This window comes from Arvicola amphibius, chromosome 3 (assembly GCF_903992535.2).
Source record: "Arvicola amphibius chromosome 3, mArvAmp1.2, whole genome shotgun sequence".
Classification (NCBI taxonomy): Eukaryota; Metazoa; Chordata; class Mammalia; order Rodentia; family Cricetidae; genus Arvicola; species Arvicola amphibius.
Window position 1 is genome coordinate 49,375,861 of NC_052049.1, and position 23,264 is coordinate 49,399,124.

General features: G+C 42.8%; 1 protein-coding gene across 2 annotated transcripts; it reads left to right on the forward strand.

The window, feature by feature from the left end:
- Positions 1–28: 28 nt before the first annotated feature.
- Utp15 (UTP15 small subunit processome component) lies at positions 29–22,709 on the forward strand. Of its 2 annotated transcripts, XM_038323693.1 has the most exons (14): positions 35–163; positions 895–1,030; positions 3,008–3,178; positions 4,693–4,785; positions 4,875–5,059; positions 6,346–6,524; positions 7,120–7,245; positions 9,684–9,819; positions 11,893–11,977; positions 12,728–12,874; positions 14,393–14,494; positions 15,618–15,751; positions 16,165–16,223; positions 19,583–22,709. In XM_038323693.1, the coding sequence occupies exons 3-14, from the start codon at positions 3,089–3,091 to the stop codon at positions 19,831–19,833; spliced, it is 1,587 nt and encodes a 528-aa protein (XP_038179621.1). In that variant the 5' UTR covers positions 35–163; positions 895–1,030; positions 3,008–3,088; the 3' UTR covers positions 19,834–22,709. The 2 variants fall into 2 exon arrangements, with proteins under 2 accessions (XP_038179620.1, XP_038179621.1); XM_038323692.1 differs by lacking the exon at positions 895–1,030 and having other exon boundaries at positions 29–163.
- The last annotated feature ends 555 nt before the right edge of the window (positions 22,710–23,264 follow it).

The window sequence follows — 23,264 nt, forward strand, 5'->3', positions numbered from 1 at the left end:
TCTGCCCGCGACGCACTCCTGCGCCTGTGCGTTTCCGGCTCCTGGAGCGTCCGCGTGAGTTTGAGCAAGTGCTTCAGAGCCCTCTCCTGTAGGGAGCTGGCGAAGTCAGGGGAGTTGTCCTGGGAATCGGGGTGCCTCGACAGACCCGCGGGGCCCCGCAGAGGTAGGCGATGGTGGTTCCCGGTAGCGGCGCAGGCTTGCTCAGGTCTCCCTGTGGTCTCTGACATGCTGGACATGCTGCCCAGGCTCCGCAGATTACTGAATTTACCTGCCTCCGAGGGTCCTTGCGATTTAATTTCGCCCTGGTTTTGTTTCTCCGTAGTCGCTCTCCTAGCCACCGCTGACAGTCCCTGGAGTAACCTGCTCTTTTCCAAAACCAAGGACAGAATTGTGTCCTAGTGATTTGAGAATGGCTGGGTATTCGTCTCCCTCTGCCCTGCGCCCTGCTCCTTTGATGCCCATCGTGTCATGTTATGCTCATAGACCCCGCTGAACTGGGACACTCTTTCCAGGTGGAATTGAACAGCTTCCTCCTCTGTGTGCTTACAGAGTTTATTTGAACACCTTGTGTTGTATTAATGCCTGTTGTTCAGTGAACCCAAGTTTTCTTAGGCTCTGGCTTGGGCCCAGTCAGTTTTCTTCCATTCGTTGTCATGACATCTCGCTATTTGTTTGCATAGTGTTCCCGCACACGTCCCACCAACGCCGTTCTTCATTTTTTGCAATCTAGCAGGTCACCGCTGTTTTTCACTTCTTTCCTCCAGATGCTTTTATTTCTTGAAAAAATAGACTTATGAGGTACTCTTCCTTGGATCTGTTCCAGTGCCGTTTTTTGTGTATCTAGTGAACTAAAAAAAAAAAAAAAAAAAAAAAAAACCATCCTGCCCTATGTAGAGTGATTTGGCTTGGAATTAAATGAAGTAGCCCTTGACCTCAAAGAATTCTACTCTCTTTCACAAACAACAACAACACCGAAGATTGTATCTGTGATTATTGGAGAAGCCTACTGTAAACACTGTAAATTTTTCTTGTAAGTCATTAACTATATTAATATATATTATATGAAATGTATGTATTTGCTTGTTGATTGGCTAAGTCTAAAATATTTACCATCTTGCCCATGATGGAAAGTATTTTTGAATGCCCGCTGTACAGCTTTGTTCTTGTTATAAACCACTATTGATTTTGATTTTATATTTTCCAATAGGAATTTGCACGATGCTCCCACCCGCCTTCTAAAAAGATCATTGTTTGAGCATTTTTCCAAACAAATACTTCCAGTATATTGTTTTATTTAACTGGAAAAAGAGGCTATTACAATGCAATGTGACTATGCGCACTTATAGAAATAGAACCAAAAAGGATCATGGGAGAGAGCACCCAGTCTCAGAAGGCAGAGAGGGATTTCTGAAGGACAGTCTGATTTCCTGTGGCGTTCTTAAATAGGAGGTGGATGGAGAATGGTCCTTCCTGGTCGAGAGCACATGCTGAAGTCAGAAGGAATGTGAGTGCTGAGTTTAGTGAACTATAAACAGTTGGTAATAGCAAGAGGTGATGCTTAAAGGGCCAGAGCAAACGGAACCTTGCATGCTAAGAAGCTAGGGCTTCATTTTCTGGACGGTGATCAGATTTGTAGCGACACAGGTAACTATTTGGAAGATGCATACAGGAATCCAGGAGACTTTCAAATGGCATTGCTTCTATTTCATAATCAAAAAGACATGAATTAATACGTTTGAACTCGGGTTAAGTGGAATTTAGATTTAGAAATATTTGAGAGATTAAGGGCTGGGGAGTTGTCTTAGTGAATTATATTGGGGTCAAATCCTGAGCACCCAGGTAAAAAGGAGGGCTTCGAGTGTGCCTAAAATCCCAGTGCTGGGGGGCGGAGACAGAAGGATCCCCCCAGACTTGCTAACCAGGCTCACTCGCTCAGCAGTATTGTCAGCTGGTGAGTTTTATGTTCAATGAGAGACCTCATCCTGTCTCAGAAATAAGGTGCAGCACCATAGAGAAAGACTCTAGCTTTGCACACACACGTGCACACAAGTTGCTGAGGGATGAGACCTTGATGTTCCTTTGAGCCTTAGGAATGAGGAGGAAAGCTAAGTCTAGACTCCTGATAGGCCCAGTCATTTCGGGTATTTGAAGGTTTAGATCATGTCTCTTTATTGTCCTGGCATTCCCAGTGTTTTGAATACTCTCTTGTACATCGTAGGTGTTTTACTGAATAGAAAAGCTCTCCCCTTGAATCTTGGTTTGCTTTGCTGCATCAAAACAGCAGTCAGAGCATGTCTTACTGTTTATTTCGGTGCTACTGATGGCGTCTTTACAGGCTTTTCAGGGTGGGTGGAAAGTAGCATCGCTGGAACCATTCATCTGGTAGACGTGGCTGTCTTCAGTTGGGTACTTTGCAGAAGATGCTTTGGTGTCATTGCATGTAAAGAAAGAGTTTGAATTCATTTTTTAAATCTTATTCTGCCATTTTGAGTTTATTCTATTTCAGTTTTCTATCCTACAGTTTAAACCTTTTAACATTTAATTTTATGGCTTATGCAGAAGATTATTTCTAAATTCATTGTAAGTGTCTACACTAAAATATTAGCTTTGTTTTCCTTCTTGACATTTTTTTAAGGAAGTCAAGTCTGTAGAGATAACTATATTTCTAATTCTATATTATTTCTTTTGCCAAGGAGATGAGTATTCTAGGTCTGCATGCTTTTCTGGTTTGACTCTTGGAAGGTTGAGTCATAGTTTTTCTCAAGAGTTACAGACTGGTCTTGGAGGTTTGAGAACATACATATACAGCCAATGTGTACAGATGGTGCGATGTGGTACCCTGGTCTATATTCTTCAAGTGTCTCTCTCTTCTAGGGTTCCAATGAAATGATTTACTGGTCATTAATCTATGAAGTTCCACACAGCCTTTTGGAAGAAAGTGGAAGGAAACTCATACTTGTATGTGGATGTTTATAAACAATATGTGCTTTAAAATATGTTCTTCCAGGCATAAGCCAGAGTCCTGCAGTTATCCTGACATCAGTTCCAGACTGTTGACCCCTGGACAACAGCTCAACTATATGAAATCATGGCCGGTTATAAACCTGTAGCGATTCAGACATATCCTGTACTTGGTGAAAAAATCACCCAAGACACTCTGTACTGGAGCAATTATAGGGTAAAGTACGAGAGGAAATGAGGGAGGAGGGAGTATGGACATTTCTTTATATGTTTATGTCAGTTTCTCCAGCTTATGCTGGCAGAACCGTTAACTAAAACTAATAGTTTAGGTGGATAATTTGTTATCTATTTTATCTTAGTGCTTCATGTAAAAGTCCATACCACTTAATTATATTAACCATGCAGATGCTTAACACAGGACATGTGTGTAATGGCAAATGAAACTCTAGACCTTCCTGCTTTTTCTTACTCTGAAATTAGCTTCTCTATGCTTTCTAATAAGACTTGGAATGTTTTTTGTTTAGTTTTGTTTAGGTTGAGAACCTAGAAAACTAGAAAAAGTTTAGAACTAGGAGGTTTGTGGAAAATGAAATATAATCTAATAATAAAAATATAAAGAGACTGAGCCTTACTCACAGACTAAAAACGGCTATAGCTCGGTTAGTAGAATGCTTGCCTGGCATGCATGAAGCCCTGGGTTCGCTCTCCATCCTTGCACAAACCTATTTAGTGGTACATGCCTGTAATCCCAGCACTTGAGAGGTGGAGGCAGAGTCATCCTTAGTTACTCAGGGAGGTTGAGAGTAATCTTAGCTACGTGAAATCAAGAGCACTTGCTGCCTTTGCAGAGGACCTGGGTTCAGTTCCCAGCACATTGGGCAGCTTATAGTTGCCCTGAACTCCAGTTCCAGGGAATTTAGTATCTTTTTCTAACCTCAGCATGCATTTCACACATTTAGACGAGCAGATAAACATGTACACATAAATACAAATAATACAAATAAGATTAAAAAAACCCACAAGATAAAACCAAATAAGATAACAGTTTAGATACTGTTAATTCTTTTATATTGATAATTGATAATTGAAAAAAATGGAGGGAATTGACAGTAGCTGTCATGATTTTATAAAAACATTGTTTTTGCTTTGCACTCATGGCTTAAAGCATAGCATACTTTCAAAAGTTTACTAAGACATGTAAAAATATTTATTGATGTATCCAATATAATACTGGAATTCTTTAAAATTATGTCCATTGGACGTGGATTGACTCCGTAAATTATGGTGTCTCTTTATAAAAATAGATGGTAAATTTATTGCTTATATGCAGAGATTGCTAAGGTGGGTTAGTGGGTGCAGAAAGATGTAGATCTGTTTATATGGTCTGGTCATCTTTTTATTAACGTAGAATCATAGTTGATAAATATAGGCTTAGCTCTTCTTTCTCTTGGGCATCGGAGTAAAGTCAGCCGCTGAGACTGTGGGATGTGGCTCTCCAGCTGCGTTTATCTTCCATAGTGTCAAAGGGATAGTCTGGGGATGGGCAGCAGGATGGTTTTTGTTTCACCCTTTCCTGTCTCTTTACCCTTCCTCTTTTCCTCATATTTTTCTAAACACAACCCACTAATTGGTACTCAGAACAAAAGGAAACGATCTTAAGCATAAATAGCATAATTCTTAAGTATGGCCCGCATTTTTAACTCTGCCAATACTCTCTTGTTTTTCGTTAAGACTCCTGTTCAGATTAAGGAATTTGGTGCAGTGTCCAAAGTACACTTTTCTCCTCAGCCTCCATATAACTACGCAGTCACAGCTTCTACGAGAGTAAGTACAACTGTGAGCATCTTTATTCTTGGTGTGTGATTTACTCCTGAGCTTGGGCCTCCTAGTGAAGTGCTGTTTTTGTCTTACAGATCCACATTTATGGCCGGTACTCTCAAGAACCCATAAAAACCTTTTCCCGCTTTAAGGACACAGCATACTGTGCGACTTTTCGACAGGATGGTCAGTTGCTCGTGGCTGGCAGTGAAGATGGTGTTGTTCAGCTTTTTGATATCAGTGGGAGGGCTCCCCTCAGGCAGTTTGAAGGCCATACAAAGTAAGAGCCAGTTGATGTGTTTCTGTTTTCATTTGTTGTTTTTCTCCTGAGCGCTCTGCCCCATGCTTTTGATAAACATAATGGATGTGCAAAGATTGTGCCTATATGTACTTTATTTCCTGGTTTCTCAGAGAAGGAACTTAACCTGAGTTCTGCCATTCAGTTCCTAGAGCTTGTGACTGCTGTAGAGTTGTGTGTGGTGTTTAGAAAGTGGTCTTGTCTAGGAGGTTCAGTGGGACCTGTGACCAGCTGAAGATGGGAACCTCTGGTCTGACAGCGGCCTTCCAGCTCCAGTGATGCTGTCGGCTCTGCTGGCTCAGACCCTCTCAGCTGAAGTCATGCTGCCTTTGTTTTCTTTGATTTCTGGTATTAGCCCCTTGATAAATTCAGGTTTCTGACTTTTGTTTCAGGACCACTAGAGTCATTGCTGAAATCTGCTGTTGATTTAAAGTATCGAAGTGTTTCTTTTTATTTTCTTTTTTAAATTGCAGACTGTCAGGATGTTTGTACCCATCATTGAAACACTCAAAACAGAAACTCTTCATAGCTAGTCTTTCTCAAGGCTTTTCAAAGAGCTCTTTGTTATGTTTTAAAAAGTGTACCTTTGCAGAGCTGGAGAGGTGGCTCAGTGGCTAAGAGCCTTGCTGCTCTGCAGAGGTTCAATTTCCAGACCACACATGGTGGCTCACAACTGTCTATAAGCCCGGTCCCAGGACATCTGAGGGCACCAGGCATGCATGTAGCACACAGACACCCATGCAGATAAAACATCATACTGTAAAATTAGTAAATAAATAAATAAATAAAAACTTTTAAAAATTACCTTTGTTGCAGCATTTAGAACCGTGTTTCACCAATGACTGTATCCTGTTACGTAATATTCTTGCTAACCTAATAGTAACATGGTATCACACTTTGGAACATAGTATTACATTTACATACAAACACCCATTTTTCTCTTATTTTTTTCTTTCATAAATCTTTTCTATTTTCTGAAACTAAGTGTTTATTTACTTCTTGTGTGTGTTTGGGTGTGCGCATGCCTGTGGAGGTCAGAGGACATTCAGGAGTGCTTCTCTCCTTCCATCATGGTGGTCCCAGAGACAGCTCTGGCTGTCAGGCCTGCCAGCAAGTGCCTTGACCCAGGGAGCATCTTGCTGGCCCCAGGGCTCTTTTTGCTGTTTCCTTTGTTTTTTTTTAAACCTAGGAAGGAACATTTCTTGTTAGAAGATGCAAGCAGCGGAGTTCTTCCCCTTTTTATAATCTGTTAACTTTTGATCTTGCAGAGCAGTTCATACGGTAGATTTTACAGCTGACAAATATCATGTGGTCTCTGGAGCTGATGATTATACAGTTAAATTATGGGATATTCCAAACTCCAAAGAAATTCTGACATTCAAAGAGCATTCTGATTATGTGAGGTGTGGCTGTGCTAGCAAACTGAACCCAGACCTTTTTGTAACAGGTTGGTAATCACTTCTACTTTATTGCTATAGAATTTTTAGGGTGGAGGGATTTAAATTTTCTTTAATAGATGGGGGTCAGTGGTGGAGCACTTGCCTAGTATGCATGAGACCCTAGGTTCAATTCTCAGCATCATACAAAATATATATGTGGTTTTGAATAAAGTCAATTCTTTTTTCTTTTCTCTTTCTTCTATTGACAGTGGGTTTTGTTCCCTCTAAATGCATTTGAGAATACCTTCAGCTGCTTGGCAGCATCATAGCTAATGGGTTGTAGTGAGCTCACGGTACCCTGGTTGTTAGAGCCCCAACAGCCACAGCAATGTAGGTGGATCTCGGTTTGTGCAGCTGCCTGTACAGATTCTCAGATGATGACATGGTGACAGGAGTTAGATTCTGTGTAGTATTACATAGTGCTGTGTAATTAGAAACGGTAGAAGCAGAAGGCTTGGAAGTACTGACTTTATGAATTGTGTGTGCATTTTCAAAAGATCTCATGTAATGTTTTTCTCCTTTTAGTTTTAGTATGTGGATAGACAAACTTTTTATATTGTTATAAAGAGCAAAATTCACATACTACAAACATTTATATTTCAGGGTCATATGACCACACTGTGAAGATGTTTGATGCCCGGACAAATAAAAATGTTCTCTGTGTCGAGCATGGGCAGCCAGTGGAGAGTGTCCTGCTTTTCCCCTCTGGAGGTCTTCTGGTGTCTTCAGGTATCGTTTCTCAAAATAGCTTTCACCACTGTTGTTGGTCTCAAGTAGATTAGATATTTCTTTTTGAGTTTTCATTTGTAGATTGTTGGTGTTGTGTTTTTTTTTTTTTTTTTTTTTTTTTTTTTTTTTGGTTTTTCGAGACAGGGTTTCTCTGAAGCTTTTTTAGAGCCTGTCCTGGAACTAGCTCTTGTAGACCAGGCTGGCCTCGAACTCACAGAGATCCGCCTGCCTCTGCCTCCCGATTGTTGGTGTTTCTTGAATTTCATATCTCAGTGTTTGTTCAGCAGCTAAGTGGGAAGGCCGAGAACTGTCATTTCCTGTATCTGCCCCACATTGGCAGTGGGAAGGGCCAGAACTGTCATTTCCCGCCTCTGCCCCACACTGGCAGTGTCTGCTGTTTGCATGTCACCACTAATGCTAGACAGCCCTCCCTGGTAGTTAGCATTCTATTTTATAATTAAGGAAATAATGTCGGGTGGTAGTGGTGCATGCCTTTATTCCCAGCACTTGGGAAGCAGGAGCAGGCAGATTTCTGTGAGTTCAAGGCCAGCCTGGTCTACAGAACGAGTTTCAGGACAGGCTCCGAAGCTACAGAGAAACCCTGTCTCAAAAAACCAAAACAAAACAAAAAGAAATAAGGGACTAATGAAAGCATCAACTAATTTATCCAAGGCAGCGTGGTGAGTGGCAGGCTTTAAGTCCTGGGGATGAGAATTTACTAGATAATATATGTGTCCCATCTGACCACGCAAGTCTGCTCTCTACCCCTTCTGGTATTCCAGCTAAGAAAGCAGCATAGCTTTGGCAGCCTTCCCGTGGGTCTGGAATCTTGTAACTCTGGCAAGTTCCTCTCCAGCCAACAGCACACATGCTGGAGAGGACAGATATAGAATGAAATAGGCTGAGCTTGATGCTTTTCAACAGAGTGGAGTTGGATGGGTTTTGATGTGTTTACTAAAGTGAATTTTTATAGTCATAATGGGAGAAGTGGTCTGACCTTTTCATTTGTCAATGAAGCAAAACTGTTGATATCTGAAGAATGTATTTACCTGGCCCTCTGTAGCTTCATTTTAAAAATCTGTTTTATACATGTTTTCATACTTGTTCGACTTAAAACATTTTTATGCCATTGTCAGACGTAATTCTTTCTTGTTTTGAGAAGTGGAAACAAAATCAAGTTGAACGGGGAAGGTGGTAACCTGTGCCACCAGCTATGTGTCTTGGGCAGCCCCTTAACATCCTGGCGTCCTGAGGAGAGGTTGTATTAGAGGAGCGATTGCAAACTGCGCTCCTAAGTTGCCACATTCAAACGGGAAGGTGGGCATTGAGTTGAGCATAGGCCCAGTCTTGACTAGGGTAGATGAGCCTCTACACACCCTTTTCCACCGTCTCCTATTAGACTTTTACTTGATGAGTTTTGTTTTTTGTTTCTTGTTGTTGTTGTTCTCCTTCTCCTTCTCCTTCTCCTTCTCCTTCTCCCTTCCTTCCTTCCTTCCTTTTTTATTTTTTATTTTTATTTTTTTTTGAGGCAAGCCTTCTCTGTGTAGCCATGGCTGTTCTCGAACTCTCAGAGATTCACCTGTCTCTGCCTCTGTATTGCTGGGATTAAAGGCATGTGCCACCACCACCCCACTATACTTGGTGTTTTATTGAAAGTATTTACAACTTATTTTATGTGTATGTCTGTGTACCACATCACTCAGTGTCCTCGAAGTTCAGAAGAGGGTGTCAGATTCTCTGGAACTGGATTTATGGATGGTTGTGAGCCACCATGTGGGTGCTGGGAACTGAACCCAGGTCCTCTGAAAGAGCAGCAGGTACTCAACTGCTGAGCCATCTCTCCAGCTCCTAAAATAATATTTTTAAATCATAAGATTAAGTTACCTTTTATTACCTTTTTTGATTCTTAGAGTAGATTACTGAGTCTTTGTGGGGGTTCATGAAATTTTTAGGAAGCAGTATCTATATTATTAATTTCCATGGCTGTACAGTAGTCCTTAAATTTTTTTAGTGTGTACGTATGTGTGTGTTTGTGTACATGTGTACATCTGTACATGAGTGGTGTTCAAAGGACAACTGATGAGCCCGCCGCCTCCTACCGTGTGGGTCCCAGGGATCAGGCTTGGCGGGAAGGGCCTTTACCCACTGAACCATCTCATAGGCCCAGCATTCTCCTCAGCAAATTTATTGTGCTTTACTTGGAATATTTTCAGTTCCCTATTTTTTTCTGCTGGACCTTAAATAAGCAGTAACTTAGCCATGCTAACGCTTCTGTGAGTAGGGATTTCCACCAAGCACCACTCACAGCGGCAGGTGGGGTCGGGGTGTGAAGTCTGGCTCCGGAAGCTTTACCTAGCTCCAGGGAGGGTGCTCCTCAGAGCTCCATCATCCTGAGCATGTAGGCAGAATATCACACAAGCGGTTACTTCTTTCCACAGGCGGTCGTTACGTCAAAGTCTGGGACATGTTAAAAGGAGGACAGTTGCTCGTGTCCTTGAAGAATCATCATAAGACTGTGACATGCTTGTGTCTGAGCAGCTCTGGACAGAGGTTGCTCTCCGGCTCACTGGACAGGTAGCATTCTGGTTTTCTTGTGTGTCATTGTTAGCACTTACTGCTTGAGAAATCGAGTTATTTTTAGCAGTATTTGCGGTTAAAAAATGTTCTAATGGTTTTCATAAAGGATAAAAGTCTATTGCTTTGAAATAGTTTGATCTTTTATTTACATATAACTACTTATATTCCCCCAGAAATAAATTATCTCTTGCTTTAGCTTATACACTAGAACAATATTGCTTACGCACTTGAACACTGATCTTTTGAAATAATTTATTTTCCTATAGTTTCTTTTAAAGTCATTTTATATATACATATGTATTTTGAAATTTTTATTCGAGGATATATTTCATTCTGGGTTACATTCTTTAAAATATAAAACTACAGCTGGGAGTAGTGATAGGCTTTTAATCCCAGCTTTTGGGAAGCAGAGACAGGTGGATCAATATGAGTTCAAGGCCAACATGGTCTATGTGGTGAGTTCCAGGACAGCTAGAGCTACAGAGAGACCCTGCCTCAAAAACAAAACAAAATTTCAAATGTCCTGTGAATATTTCTATGCATTAATGTGGTGTGAGTACCATGATTTTTAGAGCACTTACCTAGCTTGTGCAAGGCCCTTCATTCTGTCCCTAGCCCTGAAAAGTCATCTAAATAGTCAATTTAAGTATTCTACTTTTGATGTTCTAAAACTGTTGTCGAACAAACTCATAATGCAGACTGCATATGTAAGTTTAAATGCTTTAGTAGCCACATTAAAAGACATTAAAATAAAGTCAGGCATCGTGGTGCACGCCTTCAATCCCAGTATTCGGGAGGCAGAGGCAGGTGGATCTCTTTGAGTTCGAGGTAAGCTTGGTCTGCAGAGCGAGTTCCAAGACAGCCAGGCTACACAGAAAAACGCTGTCTCGAAAACAAAACAATGAATGTGCACAGTAAGCCACAAGGCAGGCTTCCAAGGCCAGCACAGCCCTCAGCTGGTACAGAAGCAGCATCCCTGGCTCCTCCCCTGCACAGCAATAACACTGCATGTCTTACAAAAAATTTCTTTTACTAACATATTTTATGTAGTCCATTATCTAACGTGAAAGTAAAATGCATAATATATGAACTGTCTTTCAACATGTAATCAGTTTACTTAGTAAGATGCTAGAAGTGAATTTTGTCTCTAAAATATACACCATAATATAATATTATATAAACATTTCTATGGTTTTAAAATGTACCTCCTTTTCTGTAGCTACACGTCGGGTGCAGTGCCACCTGTGACAAGTACTGACAAGCTGTAGGGTTTCCTTTTTTACTGTTAGTCATTTTGTCTCCAGGCTGCCACTTCTTCCCTGCTGTTAGGAACAGACATACAGTGTTACTGCAGTTCAGGGGAAGAGCCAGGGATGCTACTTCTGTACCAGCAGAGGGCTGTGCTGGCCTTGGAAGCCTGCCTTGTGGCTTACTGTGCACATTCATTGATCCTTTGTTTTATTCCTGTGGCTTATCTTCAGATGACATTGGCTTATGGTCTGTCTTTTGGTTTCTTTTATAAACTCCTAGTTCGTTTTTACTCAAACCTGGCTAGTGATGGAATATAGTTAGCTTTTCAAGGAACTTGGTGATGAAGTACTTTGCAATTAGTATTACATCAGTGTTTTTCTCGACTGTATAAATTTTATTATTTATTCATTTATTTATTTTTCAAGGCAGGGTTTCTCTGTAGCCCTAGGTATTCTGGAACTAGCTCTGTAGACCTGGGTGGCCTTGAACTTACAGAGATCCTCCTGCTTCTGCCTCCCACATGCTGGGATTAACAGCAAGCATCCAGTTTGACTGTATAAATTTTTGTATTTATATAGAAACTTGGAGTTAGATGATGGTGGTGCACACCATTAACCTCAGCACTCGGGAGGCAGAGGCAGGCAGGTCTCTGTGAGTTCAAGGCCACCCTGGTCTACAGAGCGAGTTCCAGGACAGGCTCCAAAGCTACACAGAGAAACCCTGTCTCAGAAAAAACAAAAATGAAAACCAAAAAACCCAGAAACTTGGTGTTTTCACTCATTTCTGAGGTGATGTGACAGAATTTCTCTTTCTCACCAGGAAAGTCAAGGTCTACAGCACAACTTCCTACAAGGTCGTCCACAGCTTTGACTACACAGCTTCCATCTTGAGTCTGGCACTTTCTGTACGTACTTTCAGCTCTTTTCAAGTTACACACCATGCCCATGAAGTAAAAGTAAAGTGGAATCTTTGGGGTTACCTTTGGATCTAATAAAGCACATTAGTTGTTTGAGTCAAGACAGTTGCTAGGATGTGATGTTTTCTGATAACTGCGTGAATTCCCACTTGGTGGCACTGACTGCTGTCATGGTAACGTCGAGGCTGGACTAGGACGATGTTAACTCTTCCTTCAACAAACTCAAGGTGTTACAAAGCCCAGGAATGGCAGAGAGGGCAGGAGCAGCTGAGTGAGCACTGTGCTTTCTGGAATGTTCACTGTTAGGTTTCATGAGGAGTCACATTTGGGCCAGAAGATACCTGAAATGTTACATGGGAAGTCCAAGCTGGAGAGGAAAAGTAAAGAGAAGCTCTGTGGGGGAGTCAGCTTACGAGAGTCATGCCCCTGTGTAGCCCTTTTTCTACTCCGAGTACATAGACACTTACTTGACACTTGTCAAGGGGTCAGCAGCATCCTATTACGTCAGCTGACGTCAGCACTCTCATCCCTGCGCTTCACTGGCAGTGCTGTGGAGGGTGAGAAGGTCCGTCCTGACGGTGGTTTTGCGATAACATTTTGGGTAGATCATTGTTAGGAGTGTCTTCATTGACTGGAACTGTGGGTAAGAAGTAGCAGACATGGTATAAATGCTGTTTTGAGTCAAAGGTACTATAAAATGTTGGTTAAAAATAGACTGGTTTTTCTGCTTACCATTAGCATGAAGATGAGACGATAGTTGTGGGGATGGCCAATGGAATACTGAGCGTTAAACACCGGAAGTCAGAGTCAAAGAAGGAGTCTCTCCCGAGAAGGAGGCCTGCTTATCGAACCTTTATTAAAGGAAAGATTTACATGAAGCAACAGGTAAGTATGTATTTTTATTATTTCTAAAATATTGACATTTCTTAGAAAGGTCACTTTCACCAATTCCTGGAATTTACTACAAAGTATGATTTATAGCCGGGCGGTGGTGGCGCACGCCTTTAATCCCAGCACTCGGGAGGCAGAGGCAGGCGGATCTCTGTGAGTTCGAGACCAGCCTGGTCTACAAGAGCTAGTTCCAGGATAGGCTCCAAAGCCACAGAGAAACCCTGTCTCGAAAAACCAAAAAAAAAAAAAAAAAAAAAAAAGTATGATTTATAATACTTTTATAATTTATAATTCTTTTGCTTCTTTTTCATCAAAGTGGGTTCCAGATCGCTATAGTACATTATTGAAGAATAATGGGGAGTAGGGACTACCTACTTAATATCCCAAATCATGAACTAATACAGTGCTTTACCATCATCAGAATAGTGTCGGATTTGTCCTCTAAACCGCATGTGGCTGTAATGTCTTCCTAGGACTGGAGAGGGACTGAATTGTCAAGTTCAGGTGGGCAAGGAGGTCACCAGAGTTGTGACTTCTAGATCTGAGTCTCCAGTTTGTTTTCTTCTCTTTATATGCAGTCATACTGCCTGCTTATTCATCTTTTTTTTTTCTGAGTAAGTTTGCTCAGAATAGAACCACTTACATATATATAAGCTAAACATCATAAGAGCACATTAACATGGCAAAGTGTATCATTTGGATTATGATTATGATGATTATTGTTATTATTACACAGGAACATTATTTTTTGTGTATTGTAAAAATATCCTGACTTTAAAATGCTTCACTTTATTGTAAAAACATTTATTTTTATTTATATATATTTTACTTTTATTGATTATTTGTGGATTTCCCATCATGCACTCTGATCCTACTTACCTCCCTGTCCCCTGCTCTTGCAGCCTCCCCCAAAACAAAACCAAATTTAAAAGAAAACCAAACAAAACAAAAACAAGAAAAGGAGAATCTTGTCATGGAACTTGTAGTGTGGCCAGTTGAGACACACAGTTACCGTTTAGTCAGTTTGTCTTTACTTGCAAGTGTTCATTGGCACGAGTCATTGATCTGGCCCGAGGCCTCTGGTTTCTGCTGCACTATCATTAATGGGCTCTCTTTGGGACTCCTCTTGGATATCTTGTTGTTCTATGTCATGGAGATCGTGCTGTAGGTTCTGTAGGTTCATCCCCTTCACATGCTCCAACAGTTTATAGATTTGGTGGATGCTGGGGTGGGCCAACTTGTAAGCCTGGTTCTAGGCATGGGCGGTAGCTGGGTTGGTCAGCTCGCTAGCATTCCCTCATACCCAGATGAGCTCTCCGACACTGCCTTGGCCAGCTCACCCGATGCAGCCTACAGCAAGGAGCTGTAGCAAGCTCTCCTGCTCTTGGGCCCTCAGATCTGGGTCCCCCTCACTCCTATCGCCAGAGCCAGCTCTAATGGAAAACATTTATTTTAATGGAACTGTATAGATAGTAATTTTCTTCCTCTATACATTTGCTTTTTTTTATTCAGGATGACATCATGATCAACAGACCAGCAAAGAAGCACCTAGAATGGTATGACAGGGACCTGAAAAGTTTCCGAATATCAAAGGCACTTGACAGAGTCCTTGAGGTAAGTGAGAAACATGTTCTTTTCACTTAACTAGGTTTTAATTTTGCTTGTGTGTGGGGGCAGGGTCCATGTATATGCATGTGGGAAGGCCAGAGGTCAATGCTAGGTGTTTGCCTCAATTGTTGTCCATCTTGAGATCATATGTATCTTAGTTTGCTTCCTTTGCTGTGTAAAGAACGAGACCAAAGCAGCCTGGGCAGGAAAAGAGTTTACACTGCCTCAGGAGGTTCAGAAGTCAGGACAGGATCTCAAGGCAGAGAGACCTGGAAGCAAGAACTGAAGTGAGACCGTGGAGGAGCACTGCTTACTGGCTTGTTCTTCATGGCTTTCTTAGCCTGCTTTGTTGAACAACCCAGAACCACCTGCCAGGGGTGGCACCACCACAGAGAGTTGGGCACCCACATCAAGAATATACTCCCAGTCTTGTCCATAGGCCAGTTTAATGGCGGCATTTTTCAACCAACGGTCTCTCTTCCCAGATGACCCTGGCTTGTGTCAGGTGATAAAAAGTCTATCCGAGGCAGGGTCTGTTACTGAACTGGGAGCTCACTAGGTGGCTGGATGGATGGCCAATGAGCCCTCAGGATCCCCTTGGTTTTCTTCCTGGCATTGAGACCGTCAGTGTACGCTGCCATGCTTAGCTAGTGAGGAACTCTTGGAGAATCCTTCTACCTGAGTGGTGGTGGTGCATGCCTTTAATCCCAGCACTCAGGAGCCAGAGGCAGGCGCACCTCTAGTTCAAGGCCAGCCTGATCTATAGAGTGAGCTCCAGGACAGCCAGGACTATACAGAGAAACCCTGTCTCAAACAAAACAAAACAAAACAAAAATAGTCTCTGGTATTATAGCTCTTGCCTAATCCTAGCACTTGGGAGGCTGAGGTAGGCAAATCACATGTTTGAGGTCAAGCTGGGCTACAAAATAAAGTTCAAGGCCTACTGTGGCTTGTAAAGTAAGACCCTGTCAGAAAAAAGGGGAAAGGACGTGGGGGAACCATTCATGTCCTGGATGGGTTTGATTTACCATGACTTGGGATTGTGAAGATAAGCTTGGTAGTTTAGTGCAGGGTAGTGATCTTTCTCTTGTCTGTCCTTTTGACTGTACTTACTCTAAACATTTTCTAGCCTAATTGTGTAATAAAGACGCCCGAGGTTACAGTTTCCATCATAAAGGAATTGAATCGGAGAGGAGTCCTTGCCAATGCTCTTGCAGGTCGGGATGAGAAGGAGATTACCCGGGTTCTGAACTTTTTGATAAGGTATGCTTGACGTGGGTTTTGTGGCTGAAGTCCTCATTATTACCCAGTGAGAGACACCTACTTTTAGTTTGCTCTTCACAGAGAACTGGTGGAACAATTAAAGTTTGTTTTAGGGATGTTTTTCTTTTTTAATTTATCTATTTTTATTATTAATTGAATTGTTTCATTTATTTTACATTCCAACCACAGTTTCTCCTCCTTCCTCTTCTCTTGTTCACCTCCCCTCCCCCTTCCACTCCTCCTCAGTCTCCCATGGGAGTCAACAAAGCATCAAGTTGAGGCAGGACCAAGCTCCTCCCCATGCATCAAGGCTGGGCGAGGCAACTCAGCATGGGGAACAGTTTCCCAAAAGCCAGCTTGAGCACCAGGGACAAGCCTTGCAAGATTCATTAATCGCAAGTTTTGCTTTGTAGGAATCTGTCTCAGCCGAGATTTGCCCCTGTTTTGATTCGCGCTGCTGAGATAATCATTGGTGAGTAGTTGTGAGAGAGACATCCAGCATTCAGAGACATCCAGCATGCAGAGTCATCCAGCATGCAGAGACATCCAGCATGCTGGGAAGGCCGAGGTGCGGGCCTGAGAGCTCAGCAGCAGAACATCTGCAAGCACGTCCAGGCACTCGAGCTTGAGCCTCAGCATTGGAAAAAAAAATTAAAGAACCTGAAACAGAAAACCTAGGGGTACAGGTGCAATTAAAATGTAGTAAGATGTTACAGTGGCAGATTTGAATTGGTTGAACTAGGATAATTACAGTTTAAGAAAGTTTTTTCCCATGAACATCTATAATGGTGATGGTTTTTTTTTTTTTTTTTTTTTTTTTTGATTTTTCGAGACAGGGTTTCTCTGTGGTTTTGGAGCCTGTCCTGGAACTAGCTCTTGTAGACCAGGCTGGTCTCGAACTCACAGAGATCCGCCTGCCTCTGCCTCCCGAGTGCTAGGATTAAAGGCATGCGCCACCACCGCCCGGCAATGGTGGTGGATTTTTACATTCTTATGGCTTATATGAAGGTGTGTATGGGCAGGTGTGTGCCCCAATTGCTGACATTATAGGCATGCACCACTATGCACAGCGACTTTGCATGCTTCAACTGGAGAAGGAAAGCCAGAGTTTGTATTTGGGGTTAGAACTGAGAGGTGTGTGCTAATTCCTATACGATTCTTGTGTTCCCCTACCTGATCTTTGTTCTTTTCTTCCTTGTCCATTCATCTTTGATTTGCTGGTTTATTGGATTGAAAACCTCATCTGTTTTCTCTTGATGCATATTTTCTCAAGATCCTGTGATTCTCTTTCCTTCAGCGTCGTGTTCCTTATCCTGGCTTAGTGGCCATGGTTTGCTCTAGTCTACCCTCTCCGTCAGTTTTAAAGGTGGCTTCACTGGATGTAATTCTCTTGGTTGGTAGTTATTCCTCTTAGGATTGACATCACTTCCTGTTGCCCTTTCTTTTCTGAAAAGGGCTAATGTTCTAGTGCTGAGCTCACCTCCGTGAGTAACTTGGTCCTGCTGTCTGTGCTGTTCTGTTCCATGCTGGCTGTAGTGTGACACAGAGGGTTCTCCTCTGGGGATGTGAGTTTAGGGTTTGAGTGCCCCTGTATTTGGATGGCTGTATCTTTCCCTGGATTTTGAAATTTACTGCTTCAATTTCATTGCCTAGATTCTGTGTGCTTCTACAGCGAAGACTCTTAGATTTTTTTCCATTGTCATGCCCCAAAGCTCTTGAAAGCTGTGACTGTATTTGCTTTGGTTGTTGACAGTATGTATGATGGATGTGATAATACCTCAACCCACCATCTCCCATCTTCTCTTGCTTGACTTAATCCAAATGTTTTCCACTGTGATTTGATTTATTGAATCTTTCATATCCAAGGTTTCCATTTGGCTTTTCCTCAGAGTCTCTCTGAGGAATTCCTTGTCAGTGTCATTGGTCTGGCTGTTTCCTTCCTTCATCTGTTCCATGGTTGCCTCTTTGAGGTCATTGTCTTTGTTAGGTATTCAGCTCTCTCGGTAGCTGAGGGCCACCTGATGAGGAGTTAGTGCCCTGTGGAGGACGCACACTGCTCGCTCCGCTAGTATTCTGTTCTCCGTTGTGACCGCACATCTTGGGATGGAATCGCTGCTGAGTCTGTATGGAGGGAGATCTTTGCTTCACATCTCTGCCTTCTACACACAGGAAAGAAAGCAGCCTGCAGCAGTGGCTGAAAGCCAAACCCATATTTACATGTAGCAAACCACCCGAGAACAACTGTACCCCCAGGAAGGAGGGAAGTGTGAGGCCCGAGGGTGTGATAGGTTAGGCAGGAATTTAAAGCTCAGCCAAGGTAAAAATAAACAGTGGAAGTTAGTGAAAGGGAAGAGAAGCAGCAGAATCGGAGAAGAAGTACTTAGGATATAAGTGAGCAACCCTAGTGAGGGAGAAGGAAGTGGAGCAGGGTAGTACAGAACAATGGGGGCAGCCATCTCTTCCTGCCGAGGAGATGGGGGGTGACTGTGCTGGGCTGAGTTCCTGCGGGCAGCCTCAGCACTGTGGGTTATGCAGTGTCTACCCTCAAGCCGCCCGCATGAGCTAGGGACCACGAGGCTGGGTACCACTTCACATCAGAGGGACTCTACCAGTAGCAGTGTGGGCGTGGGAAACACCACGCAGGGGCTGCCTTTCTGTGTAGTCTGGGGCTCAGAATGTAGAAAACAGTCAGGCCAAGCGGACTCGTGCCAGCGGCATCTGCACTACCACTGAGTGATGCTGAGTGCTCTGGCCGGGCCAGTCTCGCCACAGCCCCTTCCTCCCTTGCACTCCCATGGATTGGTCTGTTATTCTCTCACTTGCAGCTCTCAGCTGCAGCAAAAGTAGAGGGTGCTTTTAGCTTTTCATCTTTTAGCTTAGTCCTTGTCCCTGGTGTAGTATCCAAGTCACAACCATTTCCCAAAGTCCATATGGATTTTTGTGATGGCTACTGTCTTATCCAGTAGAGTAGAGAGACCTTTGGGGTTTGGAAATGAGAAAATGCAGAGGCTCCTGGCCCCTGGCTAGAAGAGATTAGTAGTGTAAGATGGTTCCTTCCCATGACAAGTAGAAGCAACCTAGGACATGTTTGCCACATTAGAGGGCCGGGTTGTGTGACTGGAGCCCACTGAAGCGGTCTTTTTCTCTCTTGCTGAAAGCCACAATGAGGAGGATTCACCTTGTCTGCTTCTGGGTCCTTTGTTTCATTTACAGATCTAAAGTTCAGTGTTTCTGGATTTCCCTTGGTCCTGCCTGGGACTCACTCTGGTGCCCACATGCCTTTTCATGTGCTCCATTCCTTCTTGCAGCCCTGACCCTAATACTCTGTTCCAGGTTTGCCACATGTCGGCATCCTGGGGCTTCCTCCGTCTCTCTCCATCTGTTTTTCTGAGACAGGTTCTGTCCCTGATCCTGAAGCTCAGTAGAGCTCAGCTGGTGGCCAGCCAGCCTTGGGCCTTTCTGTCTCTACCTCCCCAGGGCTTGGTTCCAGTTGTATGCCAGGTGTCCAGCTTCTTTTTCTTGTCTTTTCTATGGGTTCTGGGAATCAAATTCAGATCTTAACTGCTTGCAAAGCAAGCACTCTCCCCAGCCCCCAGTCATGTAGTTTTTAACATGAAAATGAAAATAAGGCCCCATACTCTGTATTTTATATAATTATTTCTTTTCAAAATGCATTTAATTAGATGGATTGTTATGCTTCCTATAAATTACAACTTAATTATTAATAATACTGGTATTCACTGTCTTTATATTTAGCATCATACTGTTTCAAAATACTGATTTCACCTCCAGAAAATGTTTCTAGTTAATGTACTTTCTGTCCCTTTGTAGATATATATCTGCCTGTGATTGGCCAGTCACCCATAGTTGATAAAAAGTTCATAGTACTTCAAGGACTCGTAGAAAAAGAAATCGATTACCAAAGAGAACTCCTGGAAACCTTGGGGATGATGGACATGCTGTTTGCCACCATGACGAGGAACGACAGCGCCCCTGTGGCAGAGCACGTGCCTGCTGAACTCCCAGAGGAGAAGACAACAGAGTCACCCTGTCAGCACGCTGACGCGGACAAGAGCTCCTAACTGGGAGTTGTTTGACTCTTAATCGCTAAGAAGACGGCATCTTCAAGACATTCAAAGAGATAATTTACAGTTTTATGGAAGAGACTGGATTAATTATAATTGGGAAATAAGTACCTGTTTGAAGACATGGTTTTCCATGTATTAATTTGATTGATTTTGTGGCGTCTTCTGCTGGAAGATCTTAGGTGTTTCGGTCACAGTGTCTGTCGACCCTGGATGAGTTGATACTGATTTTAATGGAATCAAACCTTGGTTGCTGTGGGGCCTCGTGGGGCAGAGTCCTTCCAAGGGAACAGTATCTTGGTTTTTGTTTTTGTTTCTACTTCTAGCCTGGGAAATATCAAGAACAAACAGCAACAGCAGAACCTCTTTCTCTGTATGCAGTGCCCCTGAGAACTTTGGTCCCTTTTGCTGTAATCTTTGAAGTCCTGAGTCACACATTCTCCCCAGCTGCTGTGGGACTGTCTTCCAAGTGTGGCGGATCAGAGACTTTTCTCCTGGAAGCATAGTTGGTGTGTTGTAGTCCTTGCTCACCTATGGAGTGTGCCCTTCACGGTGTTGTCTTTAGTCCGCTTATCAGGACAAAGTCCAGAGCAATCTGACTGAACCAGTCCCTCCTAATGTGCTGCCTTCCCTCCAGCTTCACCTGCCTCAGACTGTGAGAAGGCTGTCCTGCCCTCACGGGAACGGCCCGTCAGCCTGTGCATATGTTCCGAGTGGGTCTGTGTGTGTGGCCCTCCAGAACAGTTCTCTTTCCTGTACCTGCTCTTATTTTTCTCTGTTCTTTATGTTGTGGGTCTGAGCCTTAAATAGGAGCAGTTTGCTTTGAAAAATTGTGGTTTTGAAGTTCATTGTAAACCTTATTTTTTTATAAAAAGATTCTTTTCTTCTTCTTGACTTTCTGAGGTGTGTCAATTCCGGATGGCCAGTCAGTGACTTGTGACCAGCATACTGGTTCACAGCCATTACTTCCCCCCCCCCCCCTTCTTCAGCTACCCTACTTAGGTTAGTATGTGTTTGGTGACGGCATCCTGAGCTGAAGGAGCACTTGGGGAAAGATCTTGTGATGAGTGCTCATAATCTCAGTTTTATAAACTTAGATTCCTTAAGGCGGAAGTGGGGATATGCCTGGAATGTTCTGGTGTTTATGTTCAACTGTAGGGTGTATAGGTTCCCTTTGGTGCGCTGAATCAGTTCTACAGTGTGGTGTCTTGTGTGAACCTGGAGTTTGCCTTTTTGAGTAGTTACATTTGTCACAAATGAGAGCTTGTGCTTTAAGGTCGAAAGGGTTGACTTAAGCACAACCATTTAAGTAAGTCTTCCTAAGTGTGCAAGGTTTGCACTACAGTTAGGATTCTACCTGGAGCTGCTGTCCCTGTGCAGCTCTGGAGGATTTCCTGGCTATTGCTTCATTTGTTCTCGTCACAACCGTCTAAGTGTCAGATCATTCTCTTTTAACAGTGAATTAGTTCAAGTCACTCAGTTCCCCAAGCTTGAGTTCCTTATCATCCCTACTCTGGGCTCGCCCACTGGGGACTCGATCCCTTTGAGACTGCTGCAACTCTTGTGTAATGTCTATAGTGATCACAAACCCTTACGACTAGGAAACATTCCCACAATCCTCAGTGCAGTTATGTTCAGGAGGTTTTGTTTGTTTTGTTTTTTTGAGACAGGCTTTCTCTGGTTATCCCTGGCTGTCCTGGAACTCACTCTGTCACCAGGCTGGCCTTAAACTCACAGAGATCCATACCTCTGCCTCCCAAATGTTGGGATTAAAGATGTGTGCTACCACACCCAATTTAGGGGTTGTTTTTATATTCATTAAAACTATTACTTGCTATATGAAGTGTTTTAACATAATTGACATATTTCAATATGTAATGTTGGCCTTAGGAGTCAAATGCCTAATGAATTCTTAGACTTGTGCTGCTTAGTTGGGAAGTTTTTGATGGTTTACCATGGATGCAAAAATAATGAAATATTGTTGAGAATTCATTTATGTTTAATTTATTATTTAACTCAGACTTAAACATATGAGAAGGTTTGTTTGTTTTGAGTCAGATTTCTCAAATGCCTGTGCTGTTAAATTTTTAAGGAATCAGTGTCAAATGGGATGGTGAGAAACTCCACTGACTGAAGTGAAATGAATTCTGCCAACCATTAAAGACTCCCTCGAATGAGGTTATTAAAATGGAGTAGTTTTCTCGGTGGGATACTTCTAAGTTAAACATTTAAAAAAAGTTTGAATATGCCTAACGTTAATAAATGACCGTTGAATAGTGTTATCTTTGAACAAAGTACCCCTGAGAAACTGAACCCCATTTGCTGGCAGATATTGTTATCTATTCCTATGCCATCTATTCCTGTAGCCATGGTGCCTGGGCCAGGGCTGGTATATCCGACTCAGGCTGTGTCTACAAATTCAGATTTACCATGAAATTGTTCTTCTAGGTCAGAACAATTTGGTTCTCAACCTGTGGGTCTCACACCCTTTGGCAAACTTCTGTCTCAAAAAATTTTCACATTAAGATTCAGAACAGTAGCAAAATTACAGTTACAGATAGTAATGAAATCATTTTCTGATTGGAGTCACCATGAGGAACTGTATCAAAGGGCTGCAGCATTAGGAATGTTGAGAACCACTGCTCTAGGGAGATGTGGGAGGCTGGGAATGCTGTGTTGGGGTCTTCAGTAGAGAAAGCCCTTTCCAGAATGCATCTTACATGCAGAGAAAATAAAGTCAGTGACTGTCCCGCCTCACCAGATAGAAGTGCTTACTTCCTGCCGGCTTTCTCTCCCCTTTATCTTGTCTGTACTTCTTCCTTCTCCATGAAGTTCCTTTGGAACTCTCAATAAATTTTATTTTTCTTACTGCCCGAGTGTGAGTAGATTTTAAAACCGAATGGCTGAAGACTTCGTGATCTTGAGACATTAAGATCCAGAGGCTATTGAAATGAACAAAATAAGCCACAGTCCATCTTAGCTAACACTGTGGTTGAGGGAAGGCTTGGTAAAGCCTGTAGTGGATCAGATGATGCTAGGTGATGTGCAGAACAATCCAGATGTGGGATAGACTGACACGTTTCCAACTGGTGTTATCCTTGGCTTCTGTCCTCAGCTCACACCTAGGAAGAGAGAACCGAAACTGAGGAATTGTCTCTGCCAGGTTGGCCTGTGGGTATATCTGCGGGGCATTTTCCTGATTACTAATTGATGTAGGAGGGTCCAGCCCACCGTGGGTGGTGCCATTGCTAGGCAGGTGAGCCTAGGGTATGTAAGAATGGTAGCAGAGGCAGGAGGATCTCTGTGAGTTCGAGGCCAGCCTGGTCTACAAGAGCTAGTTCCAGGGCAGGCTCCAAAGCTATAAAGACACCCAGTCTTGAAAAACCAAAAAGAAAAAAAAATGGTAGCTGAACTTGAGCCTGGGAACA